The sequence below is a fragment of the Meles meles genome, chromosome 4, assembly GCF_922984935.1.
Source record: "Meles meles chromosome 4, mMelMel3.1 paternal haplotype, whole genome shotgun sequence".
Classification (NCBI taxonomy): domain Eukaryota; kingdom Metazoa; phylum Chordata; class Mammalia; order Carnivora; family Mustelidae; genus Meles; species Meles meles.
The window spans coordinates 28891687-28903946 of NC_060069.1; the positions used below are offsets into that span (position 1 = coordinate 28891687).

Consider the following 12260-nt stretch of genomic DNA (forward strand, 5'->3'; position numbering starts at 1 on the left):
CCAGTCCCTCTCAAGTTTAAGCCAAAGAGGTAGATTATCTGTGGTTTCTCTGAGGTGAGGGGGTGGGGAACAGGCTGGCTTTGAGGGGGGTCCTCCTTGCTCTGCTGGGTCCCTGTGGGGTAAGGAATGGACAGTGACTCCCCAAGCTGGGCCACAGACCGCCTGCTGGACTGCTGTGTGAGGACCATGTGGCATCTGGCCCAGACACCAGGTTTTGTGCCATGGTGAAGCCACTCTGAGCAGATGTGTGCCAAGCAGCGTCCAGGAGAGTGGAGTGGAGAGCACCAAGCACCCTTCCTCTCCAGAGCCTGCCTCTGTGGGAGCCCTCACCCAACAGGGGCCTCCATCTGCCTTGAGGCCAAAGCCAGCACCTCTCAGCACTGGACCCAGATTTGGACCAAATGTGTCAAAATAGCTCAGTGCTCCACAAAGCTGGGGGCCCCTCCTGCACCCTGGCCCAACACTGCAGCATCTGAAATGTCTACACCAGGCAGATCTTGGGTTGGGTTGGGGAGGGTGCTGCTGCGAAGTTGTCTTGTTTGGGTTTCATTCTGCTGGCCCAACCAAAAGAGGTCTTCTGTAGACCAAGAATGAGTGGATGGCTGGGCTCTCAGTTCCAGTGTGGTGCTGCCAGAGGTCGGTGTACCCTCCTTGCCAGTTACTGGGGCCTCTGGGCTGCTCCAGTGGGCAGGGTGGGCGGCAGGTCTCCACCAGCCTAGCCTTGACGCAGCCGGGATCAGGCAGAGCTCAAACACCACAGCCCCGTTCACTGTGACCCACCTCTTACGCAGCACCCCCTCCCATGGTTATTGGCCTAAGCTCTATCTCTGTGTAGTCAGGAATCTGTCATGAGCTAATTTTATACTTCAAGGTGGTGCTGTCTGTCCTCCTTTTCCTTGCTAACAGTTGTAAAGGCACAGGTTTAAATGTGTCTCAGTTTGCTCCACTGGCAAATTTTTCATGTTCAGCTCGATTGCGCATCCACACTTATGAGAGCAAGAAACTCAGAGCCTCCTGGCTGACTGGCCCGGAAGCGGCAATATGGAGCAGGGAGAGCCACTGTCTGAAGCAGGTCTGGATCTTGGCCCTCGTGCCCAAGTCAGCTGCAGGCCGGCTCTCTGGGCAGGCTCGTCGCAGGACCTGGGCTAGGCAGGGGCTGGCTGCTGACTTGCCCTTACAGCTCAGTGGCAGGTGGGGGGGACCAGGAGCTCAGGCCTGGTTTAGGGGTGCCTGCATGTCCAGTTCTGAGCCCTCTGGACAGGGGGCTGAAGGGTTCTCACCTTGAGGCCCTGAAGCCTGAGTGTCCTGTTCCTGCGCCTCAAGATGATACACAGGGCTGGCCCTTCAGGTACTCCCGTATGAGAGGCTGGCCCTTTGGAAGAGGGCGCATTTTGCCCTGGAGGTGGCTAAGTGTTTTTGCTCTGGTTTTTCTCACAGTTCGTCTGCTGACAGTGTGGTGGCTTCCTTGGCCCTGGAAATCCTGCAAGCTGTTGGACATTAGGCAAGAAGGCACTGGGCACAAGCCTGCTCTGCAGCACCCATCCTTGGCTGTGCACATTCACTACATCGCCACCGGTAGCTCTGGATCTAATAAAGTCGGCTGAACCAGAACCTTCCGGTTGAGGTGTTCTCGCTAACCCTGGGGCCCAGGAATCCCACTGAGAACAGAGTGGCTCCTTCATTCCTGAGGGATGCATCTAGAAGCCATGGGTTTGCTGGCTGTTCTGAGAATGTGCTTTCCCGCTCCGTTGTGTGCTAGGTAGCCTCCACAAAAGTCTATGCTAATCAACGAGATGAGAAGCCACAGTCCTGGGCCTGTGGTGTCTGTGGACATTTTTCTCCAGAGAAGATTTAAAAGACAGGACTAGGTGTGCATGCTCCCCCAGCCACAGCTCCAGAGCAAGCCTCTGAAAGCTAGTTTTAGTCTCGTCTTCCCACTTTTACCTCTCTGGCTTCTTTTCATTTCAGGGACAAACTGCATCCAAGAATCCTGGGAGGGGCTGGGCAAAGCTCCGCCAACAGGCAGGCAGTGTGAAGTTTGCCTAAAGGATGCAAAATGCTTTAGAAATCCCAGCCTCCTTGAAGGTCTGCCCATTTAGGTGTTGTGATCGGGGCTGTAGCCGGGTCGGGCTGGGGGGTTCTACTTCGATGCTAACTCCTGCCAATTACTCCCTTACCCTTAGAACCTTTTCAGCTTCTTCCTATGTTCCCTCACACATATGCACTTAAACCTTCTACGAATGTAAGAAGCCCGTGGAAATATTCGGTGGACATTGCAGAAAGGTGCTGGGACTGTGGTAGTGAGGCAGGCTTACTCTGGAGTCTGGCCTGGAAGGTGGGGGTGGTTTGGGCAGCTCAAAACACATCAGCAAGCTGAGGCCCTTCCTCTGGGTCCTGTATCTCCATCTGTAAAAGGACCTCGCTACCAGACATGGTTCCAAGCCCAGATGGGATCCTGCCCCAGACGGCAGCCACCATGCACAGGGGGAATGGGTGGGATAAGCACAAGGGGGCACATAGGTGGCCCCATCCACCGCATCACGGGAAGCTGGTCATGTTGTCACCAACAGCCCCACTTTATCACGGTCCAGGAGACTACTACATGCAAGTCTGCCAGCTTCCATGTGGCTTTGTAATGAAAACAGCAGCTCTGTGCCCAACTCCACCAAGGGCATGTGTTACCTTATTCCCCTGCCATCACAGCCTACAAAGCAGGCCACCTTAGCTTCATTTCCTGAAAGAAAACAGGCTCAGAGGAGCCAATCTGATTGCCCAAGGCCCCAGAGTCTAGTTGAACTAAGGACCTGACCACAGCCTTTGTGTACCCCTCAGCGGGGCAGCCAAAGCTTGAGCTGGACTAGTTACAGCACAAGAGTGGCCTACCCAGGAGCAGGCAATCTATTTCCATCTCTCCTGGCCTACTCACCGCCTGCAGTGAAGAGACTCCAGGCCCACTGATTTTGCCCGTGATCCTGGGGTGGGGGAGCAGCCGAGGCCTGGCCCTCAGCTCCAGCTGTCTTGCCTGCTGGGTCCAGGGAACAGACACAGGTCTCCCTACTTTCCCAGGAAATAAATCTGTTCTCTCCCTTCCTTCAGTTCTTGGAGGAACTGCCCTGGAGTTCTGTGCCTGCAGTCTTCCCAGAAGGTATTTCAGAGCACTGAAAGATTCTGCTTTACCCTTTTTAGTTGAGCATGGAGGAGTCTTTGCGGTTTGAGGTAAAACAGAAGTTTTAACATTCCAGAATGATTTTGTTGAATTGACCCTTCTTGGTCTGGGGCCCCTCAGCATTGCCTTTGTCAGGAAAAGCTATCTGAGAAGGTCAGGGACAAGCAGAGCTACTGCCTGGCCTAGGGTGCTGGGGCACAGAGGATAGCCCGTGCCAAACTTTCACACTGACGTGAGGCTGTCATCCTGGAGTTAGGGGATCCTTTTTATGATTCTCGTCAAGGTGCTAAGTGGAAAGCAGCAGCCCTGGTCCCACTGAGCTCAGGTATAGGGGATAAGAACAGGCTTAGCTGGGTGGGCAGGAAGCCTAACCCTTCTTTGCCCTCCCTATGTGAGGCCCATACCCTCATATTTGGCTTCCCAGGCTGGCTCCGGTTCTACGAGAAGAGTTGGCCCCCGGCTCCTGACCCATTAGAGCTCCCAGGACTCTGGCAGTGACAAGGGGCCCAGACCCAGGCGCCTATGGCCCTCATTCCCCCTACCTTCGTGCTTCAGTTATTTGCTCTTTAACTGGCTACAACCATCAACTGAGCCTCTTCAGGGACAAATGGTGTCACAAGTTGCAGAATAAATTAGGGAGCAGGAGAAGACCCGTGAATGGTTGCACAGAACTACCTCTCCCCGCATCATGAGCAGGCCCAAAGCTTCAAACCTTAACCTACAGCCTGAGAGCAGGGGTTGATCATCGGGGCAACTAAAGCTGTGGGCTGTAGGATGCAGGAACAGAATTTACTCTTACAGTTCTCTCTATCCTCTGGCTCTTCATGGTTCCCCTATTACCCTGAGACTTTTCAGATTTCTCATGAGGTTTCAGGTCAATTCTGTGACCACACGCAGGCTTTATCCCTGTGACACAGCTCTCAAAGTGCGAACTCTGTGGGCTAAGGCTCTTGGCCAAGGTGAGAGGGGAACTGAGTCTCTCCTGTCTTGGCTTGAAGCAAGATTCCCTTTTCTCTCTCTCCCCTGGTGACAGAAAAATATAGTGGCAGAATCTATGGATATATAGAGGAGCTGACGTAGGAGCTTCAGGGAGGAACTGGTAGGAAGTGGGGCATGCGGGGCCAAGACCAGCCAAAGTTTAGGAGGCCCTGAAAGCCTCGAGCCTCCAAGCCTTCCCTTCCCAAGGAGGGAAGTACAGGGATGGATGAGAAACAAGAAGTCACAGCCCCGAATGAGGACCATGAAGGTGTGGAGTCCTGATGTGACCTGGAGGAAGACTGGTCTTTTAAAGCCCATTTTCGGGCCCTTACTATTGAGGTGGTAGAGGCAGCCTGTCCCCTAACTCCCTTGTGGGGTGGGGAGGGGCAGGGGACTCCGCCCAGCACGGAGACGGAGGTAAAGGAAGCACCATCTTCTCAGCCTTGACCCTCGCTCTGCAATTACATCTGGTGGGTGATTCACTTAAGGTAAGGTAAGGCTGTTTTAAATTCTCATCAGAAGAAAGAAACTGCAATCAACTGGGCACTCTCCACTTTATAAACCAAACAGCATGATTGAGACCTGTTTTTACTACAGAAATCAAAACAAAAATTGAAAAGCAGTAAGATCTTTCACTGTCAAGGACTCAATCAGACTGAAGCCTCACGTCTAGAACATCTGCTCCCACATGGAAGAGAGCTGTATTCTTCAGCTTAGTGTGGTCACTGCAATGGGATCAAATGTCTTAGGCGCCCTTTATCCCCAGGTAACCACTATTCTGATTTCTGTAGTAATCCAATCTCCTCCTTGCTTTTGTTTTTACCATCCAGGGATGATGTCCTCCAAATAGTTTGCCTTTTTATTTGATCAGTGAAGTCCTACAACATGCATCTGTGACTTGCTTTTGGTCAGTACTGTTGGCAGCATCCACACACTGCCTGCCATGTGAAGCTGTAGAGTTCTCTACTGCAGGACAGCGGTTATCAGACACATGGGTTGTTGAAAGCTGTGTTCTCCCAAGGCATAGTAATGGAGTTCGAGGCAAAAGAAAAATCATAATACTGACCCTACTTACTTTAAAATCTTGGTATTTTGTGGGTCATGGATTTTTTCCTTCTGCATTTTCAGTTTTTCCAAATGGCTACCAACTGTTCCATACCTTTACTAAAAAGTCCCTCTTGGGGCGCCTGGGTGGCTCAGTGGTTAAAGCCGCTGCCTTCGGCTCAGGTCATGATCTCAGGGTCCTGGGATGGAGCCCCGCATCGGGCTCTCTGCTCAACGGGGAGCCTGCTTCCTCCTCTCTCTCTGCCTGCCTCTCTGCCTACTTGTGATCTCTGTCAAATAAATAACTAAAATCTTTAAAAAAAAAAAAAAAAAAGTCCCTCTTTTCACACTGACCTCCAGTGCTTCCTCTCAAGTACTATGTCCGCATCTTCCCTGTCTCTGTGCCAGTAACTGTCAGCTACCTCTACCCTTCTAGTCAGACCTGGACCACTGGCAGAACAAGTCTCCCCCCCTCATTCTTTCCAAGTGTCTTGGCTATTCTCCTGGCTCTTTGTATTACTGAATACTTGCAGAACCACCTTACTGAATCAGATTAACTTTACATTTTTAAGTAGAACTTCAAAAACTATATTAAGCAAAGCCCTGAAAATGTCTTCTAATTTTAATAAGTTCTTTAAGTAGGGGCGCCTGGGTGGCTCAGTGGATTAAGCCGCTGCCTTCGGCTCAGGTCATGATCTCGGGGTCCTGGGATCGAGCCCCACATCGGGCTCTCTGCTCCGCAGGGAGCCTGCTTCCTCCTCTCTCTCTGCCTGCCTGTCTGTCTCCTTGTGATCTCTCTCTGTGTCAAATAAATAAATAAAATCTTTGAAGAAAAAAAAAAAAAAAAAAATTCTTTAAGTAAAACACCCTGCCGTGGTACATTGTGTGAGGTTGCTTGCTATACTGGCATGGTTTTGTCATGCACTGGAAGGAACCTGAAACCAACCACCTCAAGAGGTACAGGGTCTCTTCTCCCACCCCAGTTATACTTTAGACCACAGTGGCTTTCACAAAACTTCAAAAGGAAGTGAACATGTTGGGGCGCCTGGGTGGCCCAGTGGGTTAAAGCCTCTGCCTTCGGCTCGGTCATGATCTCAGAGGATCCTGGGATCGAGCCCCGCATCGGGCTCTCTGCTCAGCGGGGAGCCTGCTTCCTCCTCTCTCTGCCTGCCTCTCTGCCTAGTTGTGATTTCTATCAAATAAATAAAATGTTAAAAAAAAAAAAGGGAAGTGAACATGTTTATTTAAGTCATGATCTAAATAAAAATACTCGGTAACTCAAACACCTCTCCCTAAGCACAAAACACTTTCACTTTTTCTAAAGACCAAAATACAAGTCTTAACAGGTCTACTGACTCTGCCCTGAGGGATGAACTAAGGCTTGTAGACCTACTGCCAGGATGACAGGATTACCTGGCAGACAGGTGGAAGAAGGCTCATTCTGGTCTGATTATGTTCAAGATAAACATCATCACTTAAACCATCTTAATTTTCAGTTCAAAGTGGAGTTGAAGGAATTCCCCTCCCCAGACAAGTCACATTTATGTGAAAGTGCTTGAAATCCAAACCCAGGTAGTTTAATTCATTAATACCTTAATAGAAAGGAACCATCTGATGGTGTCTGGAGTGGGGGTAAGCCTATCTGGCTTTCAGTTTGGTTCTATGGAGCCCAAAGACCACATGACAAGCCTCTGAACTGAGCTTTCTGGTGTAACTTAACCCAGGGTCCACTGTTAAAAAAGGTTGGCAACGGGGCGCCTGGGTGGCTCAGTGGATTAAGCCGCTGCCTTCCGCTCAGGTCATGATCTCAGGGTCCTGGGATCGAGCCCCGCAGGGAGCCTGCTTCCTCCTCTCTCTCTGCCTGCCTCTCTGCCTACTTGTGATCTCTCTGTCAAAAAAAAAAAAAAAAAAAAGTTGGCAACAACCCCATCTGGATGTAAGGCTCATTCTCTCATTACAACTTAAATTATTTCACTGTGTTTTCCTCAGGATGAAGCTGAATAACTATCTTCACAAACTGTTTAATGACAAGGAGAAAAAAGTGACACAATTGAATGAATTAAAAGTTTAATTCTGAACCATTTTTATAACCGCATTTTCTCTTGAAGCATCGTATCACAGCAGGTTACAACAACTTTGGGATAAAAGGCAAATGGTAAACTGTCCAAAACAAGGTTCCAAATAACACCTCTTACTGATTTACCCTACCCATACATATCCCAAATAAAGTTTTTGATCAAAAAACATGAAATAGATCCACCTGCTTATTTTAAGCATATTAAAAAGGAAACTAATTAGACCATTTCTATTTGTCTATTTTATACAAAAAGGCTACACAATGTTACACTTTATTCAGATTACAATTAGAGTGATTATGAATTAGTGTTCTACACCATTACTCAATTCTTAAAAATTAGAAATTGCTGTAGCAGTATTCACTATAACTTAACACTACGAGAGACTTAAAAAACTAACAGTTACTGCAAAAAAAAAAAAAAAAGAGCTACTTCAAAGCAAGCAAAGTCAGTACCATTACAGATATTTAAAAAAAAATTTAACAAGCAAGGCTAGAGTTTGATAAATTCCATATCTTGTGATCCATTCTTGTGCATTCTTCACTTCTTGAGTCACTCCCAAAATCCATTTGTATTGTTACTCCTCGACCAAAAAGGACCAGAACAAAAAGTTTACTTCAATTGTTCCCATAGGAAACTCAGCTTGGTTAGTGTGTCAGGCACTTTCTGAGATACCAGCCCACCCCTCGAGCCCTCTCAGCAACTCTACAGGCCAATCACAATGCAAGTTCAGACAATACAGCTGTATAAAGAGAGAAAGGCTGCTATTAATGTTTAAAACAGCAAATGTTACTCATTTGAGTATTTAGTTGCAAAAGCTGTGGCAAAAAACATTAAAGTTAATGACTTCCACACATGACCACTTAACCAGAAATCTGAGAACAGTCAAATGTTCTAAGACATCTCCTTTCAAAGTATGTATCTGTTTTCGTGGCAGATTTACAAATAGGCCTAAACCACTCCCACCCTACCAACCAAGTCTCTCTGAAGTTCTGTAGGCAGAGTAAAAGTATTTTACCCAAACTGGCTTTTTTTAACTTCTTACCTAAAGGATGATTTACAGGTCAGTATCAAACCAGGCCAGCTGATTGCTGTCACCTGGAGGCAGCCCATCCATGAGGTCCTGGGCATGCCCCAGATCTGGCAGCCCATCAACTGGATAGTCAGCACCAGGGTGGTGGCCACCCATCTCATGCTCCATCATGGGGTCCATCCCCAAGGCATCCTGGCCATATCCACCAGAGTGAAAAGAACGATAGCTGGGATCTAGAGGAGTTGGGTGGACAAAAGGGGTAAGGGCAGAGGGAAAGAGGAGAAAGACATTAAAGTTAATGCTAAGGCTGGGCCTTCACGGGCAGGCCTTTCTAGACTCTTCAACCAAATAATTACTCAGTGCCAGGCCACCCACAAGGCTATACAAGGTCTGTTTTCAGGAGAGGCAGACCAGCTGGTTCTAACCACACCATCCCGTTTACCACTGAACATTTTGTGTTTGCTTTGGTAGAGATGTAAAATCGCTGAGGGGCAGCAAACAGTCTACTGTGTGTATGACTGCCCAGGCATCAACAAGTCATGGGCAAGAGATCAAAGAAGCAAGGTGGTCTGGCACATATAACCTATTTGTTGCAAAGTCCAGTGATACAAAGGTACTGAGAAAACCCAAGCTGCTGTTTCTAATGAAACCTTTACGGGTTGATGTTTATGTATCTGTCATGTAAGACACCTATGAGCCTTGGTGGCCTGCCTAATACTTATGTTTATAATATCACAGTTCTACTTGTTCACGGTCTACCCCATGCTTCATCTCCATTACCCAGATGTGAATGAGCTTTTCAGAAAACCCTGACAGTAGAACTATGCAGATCCACCCCAGATCTGAGCTTAGAGCCAGAGTTCCCCATACTCTCATTTCCTGGGTGGATTGCAGATACAGAGATGATCGGTTCTCTGACCAAAAAAGGGACTACAAAAGCAACTTGTCATGCACTTGCACTGCAGAGGCCCAGTAGTCGTGACACACATTTGTTGGTGTGATCCTGCCGCCTGCTCAGCGTGTGGCTCCAAATTCCCTAGGCTCCACGAGAGCTCCTGCTGCTGACTCTGGAATTTCAGAAGTGCCTTTAACTGCTGCCACTACTTTCCTGCCAACACTGGTTTCCCAGATGAGCAAAACCAGCTCTTCTGATAAAGCTTTGGAACCTCAGCTTGACTTGGAATTAATCGAGAAACCTGAGACACATACCATCCTGGCGATATCCAAGGGGCTCTCCCTGGGCACCAATATCAAGTCCAAGATCAGCAGTCTAGATAAACAAGTACAATGCAAAGAAGCAAAATGAAAATGAAAATTCTCAAGTACACTAATATTCTGAAAACATATTTTCAGATTATAGAAGGACAAAGAATTTACAGAAATACTTCAAACTCCACCCCTCAGAGATTAACTCCTGATACCTAGAGCAACTTGTCTTGTCACTGTACACAGTATTAAAAATATTCACTAATTTGGGGCACCGAGGTGGCTCAGTGGGTTAAAGCCTCTACCTTCGGCTCATGATGCCAGGGTTCTGGGAATAAGCCCCCCATCAGGCTCTCAGCTCAGCAGGGAGCCTGCTTCCCTTCCTCTCTCTGTCCACCTGCCTCTCTGCCTACTTGTGATCTGTCAAATAAATAAATAAACCTTTAAAAAAATTTCACTAATTTATTCTTTCAGTAAATATAACAGTCAACAAAATGGACAAAGTGTCTGCCCCCAACAGGAGTTGCTGACAAACAGGATATGTCCTATCAAAGAAAATTTTTAGCCCCAGCACCTAAAAGGGGAAGACTAGGAGAGGAACAGGTTTGGGGCAGTTCACAGCCCAAGCTGGAACATGTTAAGACTGCCCACTAAAAACCCAACTAACATATTACTCACTATTTGGCAATCTACTTTTCTTTTTCACCTAACAATCTACAGCATCTCTTTCCATTCATATAATCCACTGTATGACTATGTAGCATAACTGAATTAATTCAGGGTGGTTCTAATGTTTCAAGAACAATTCTGAGGACAAATTCATAGAAATTCAAATAGAAAAGTAGATGAAAAATTGAAAATTCAAACAAAGTATCAATAAATTGACCTCCAACTAACCATGCTTAATAGAGTGCCTCTTTCCTTAAAAGGAAAAATATTCCCTTTTGGAAAAGATGCTTTAACCTGGTAACTTTTTCATCCATCTCCCTCACAAATTCCAATGTGAAGCAGCATTACTTGTTTGTTCTGAATAGGCTGTTTAAAGGTGTGGTTCTTCGTCACAGCAGCTGCTAAGGTAGCAGAAAGGATGAATATTCAACCCAAGGACACAGTCAATGCAAATCAGTGTGTACGAACATTTGAGGGGAAACTGCACACTACCACATACACATGTTCACATGGCCTACCTCATTCCAAGCCATTGGCTCTGTTCTGAAGAGAGAACTGGTCAGCTCAACCGAAAGTCGTTTTTTATAATCCTGTGGCTTATCCTCAGACATACGGAACAAAACAGCAGCTGCGTATGTTGCTGGAAGAGGAAAGGAAAAAGGCCCCTGAGGAAAAGCTGAGGCTTTCCTATGTACACCAGCTAAAGGTTCTGTTTCCTCTTCCACTTACCTACACCTTCGTTCCTAGAGTGAAGTAACTCTGTCAGAGGAGCCGTGGCTCCCTCTGCTTCGATGGCTTCTGCAGCCTCCTTGTCCTGAGCAAGTTCACAGAGGACCCCTGCAGCTACTCTTTGGATATTTTCAATGGGAGAATAAAGCAGCTAAAGAGAAAAACACAAAAAAACCGACTTAAATAAAGGAGAACACAGCAAGGACCGCACTGCGGTGCAAACACTCCCACTGCAGAGAGAGCAAGGCGTTTGCACTACTTCTATTAAATCCTATTCTCTAGCTGCTCAGGTATGTGATGGTCTGGAGCACTGGTTTTCTAGACCACTACTGGCTACAAAACCTGTCTTCAGCAACAGTTTTAGCTGAGCTCAGATGTGGCAAACCAGGAGGTGGCTGGAGGTCTGTGCTCTGGCAACTGAGACCAGCTCTCCTACCTCCAAAGCTCAGCACCTGAAAAGTGGAGTATCTCTCCTCTTCAGGCTCTAGCCCCAGTATTTCTCCTACTGCCCAGGGAAAATGAAGGGACTTTTCATAAAGTTAAACATACTAGACTAAAAGGACACTACACACTGAGATCCCATTTGTCATTTATTGGCAGGAGATGTGAGCAGAGTGTTGTCATTTTATAAATGGAGAGAGATTAAAAAATTGCCCCATTTGGTCCCTAATTTTCTGAAATTTTGCTTATCCCCTGAAATTTTACTTATAGATTCATAAAATCTAGAACACCTCACATGAAACCAACATACCTGCACGAACAATGGAATGGTATTTAGTCCTCTGATTACGATTCGGTTGTGAACATCCCGAGCTAGGATATGAAGGGCTCCAGTACAACCTTCAACAATTTCTTCCATACGGACCCCCTCCTACCAAAAGAAACATGGTTAACAAATAGGGCATTCTCCTCTCTAAAAACTTTATAAACAGAAAGGCTTTCTGTAGCAGTTCTTTGACTAGTTATTCCCATTATACATCCAAAATCCCTCAGAATTTGCAACTGGTTTAGGAATGAAGGATTCCATGCAGATGAACATAACTGAGGTTGGGGGGGGAACCTCCTGATGGCACTAATTCCTAACTGCACCACCCTCCCCCTGCCCCACACACACTATGCACAGGAAATACAGCTTTGACATACTCTGAATCCCAAAGATAACGTTCTTACAGTCTAGATACCAAACCACTTTTTTAAGATTTTATTTGAGAGAGAGAGAGCATGAGAAGGGGGTGGGTCAGAGGGAGAAGCAGACTTCCTGCCTAGCAGAGAGCCCGATGTGGGACTCAATCCAGGGACTCTAGGATCATGACCTGAGCCAAAGGCAGTCGCTTAACCAACTGAGCCACCAGGCACCCAA

The 12260-nt window shown here is 47.2% G+C and overlaps 2 protein-coding genes across 6 annotated transcripts in view; one reads left to right on the forward strand and one right to left on the reverse strand.

Moving 5' to 3' along the window:
- Positions 1–1611, forward strand: part of ULK4 (unc-51 like kinase 4) — a 684359-nt gene extending 682748 nt beyond the window's left edge. For both annotated transcript variants that reach the window (XM_046001316.1, XM_046001317.1), the window contains exon 37: positions 1438–1611. In XM_046001316.1, coding sequence (XP_045857272.1) covers positions 1438–1501 — 64 coding nt within the window. In that variant the 3' untranslated portion in view covers positions 1502–1611. The remainder of the gene's footprint in view (positions 1–1437) is intronic.
- Positions 1612–7238: 5627 nt separating this feature from the next.
- CTNNB1 (catenin beta 1) overlaps positions 7239–12260 on the reverse strand; it is a 42448-nt gene continuing 37426 nt past the window's right edge. For 2 of the 4 annotated variants that reach the window (XM_046002410.1, XM_046002413.1), the window contains 5 exons: positions 11652–11771; positions 10901–11051; positions 10690–10811; positions 9506–9566; positions 7239–8529 (listed from right to left, as the gene is read on the reverse strand). In XM_046002410.1, the coding sequence (XP_045858366.1) occupies positions 8321–8529; positions 9506–9566; positions 10690–10811; positions 10901–11051; positions 11652–11771 (663 nt within the window). In that variant the 3' untranslated portion in view covers positions 7239–8320. The remainder of the gene's footprint in view (positions 8530–9505; positions 9567–10689; positions 10812–10900; positions 11052–11651; positions 11772–12260) is intronic. The other 2 variants (XM_046002412.1, XM_046002411.1) reach the window with 2 other exon arrangements.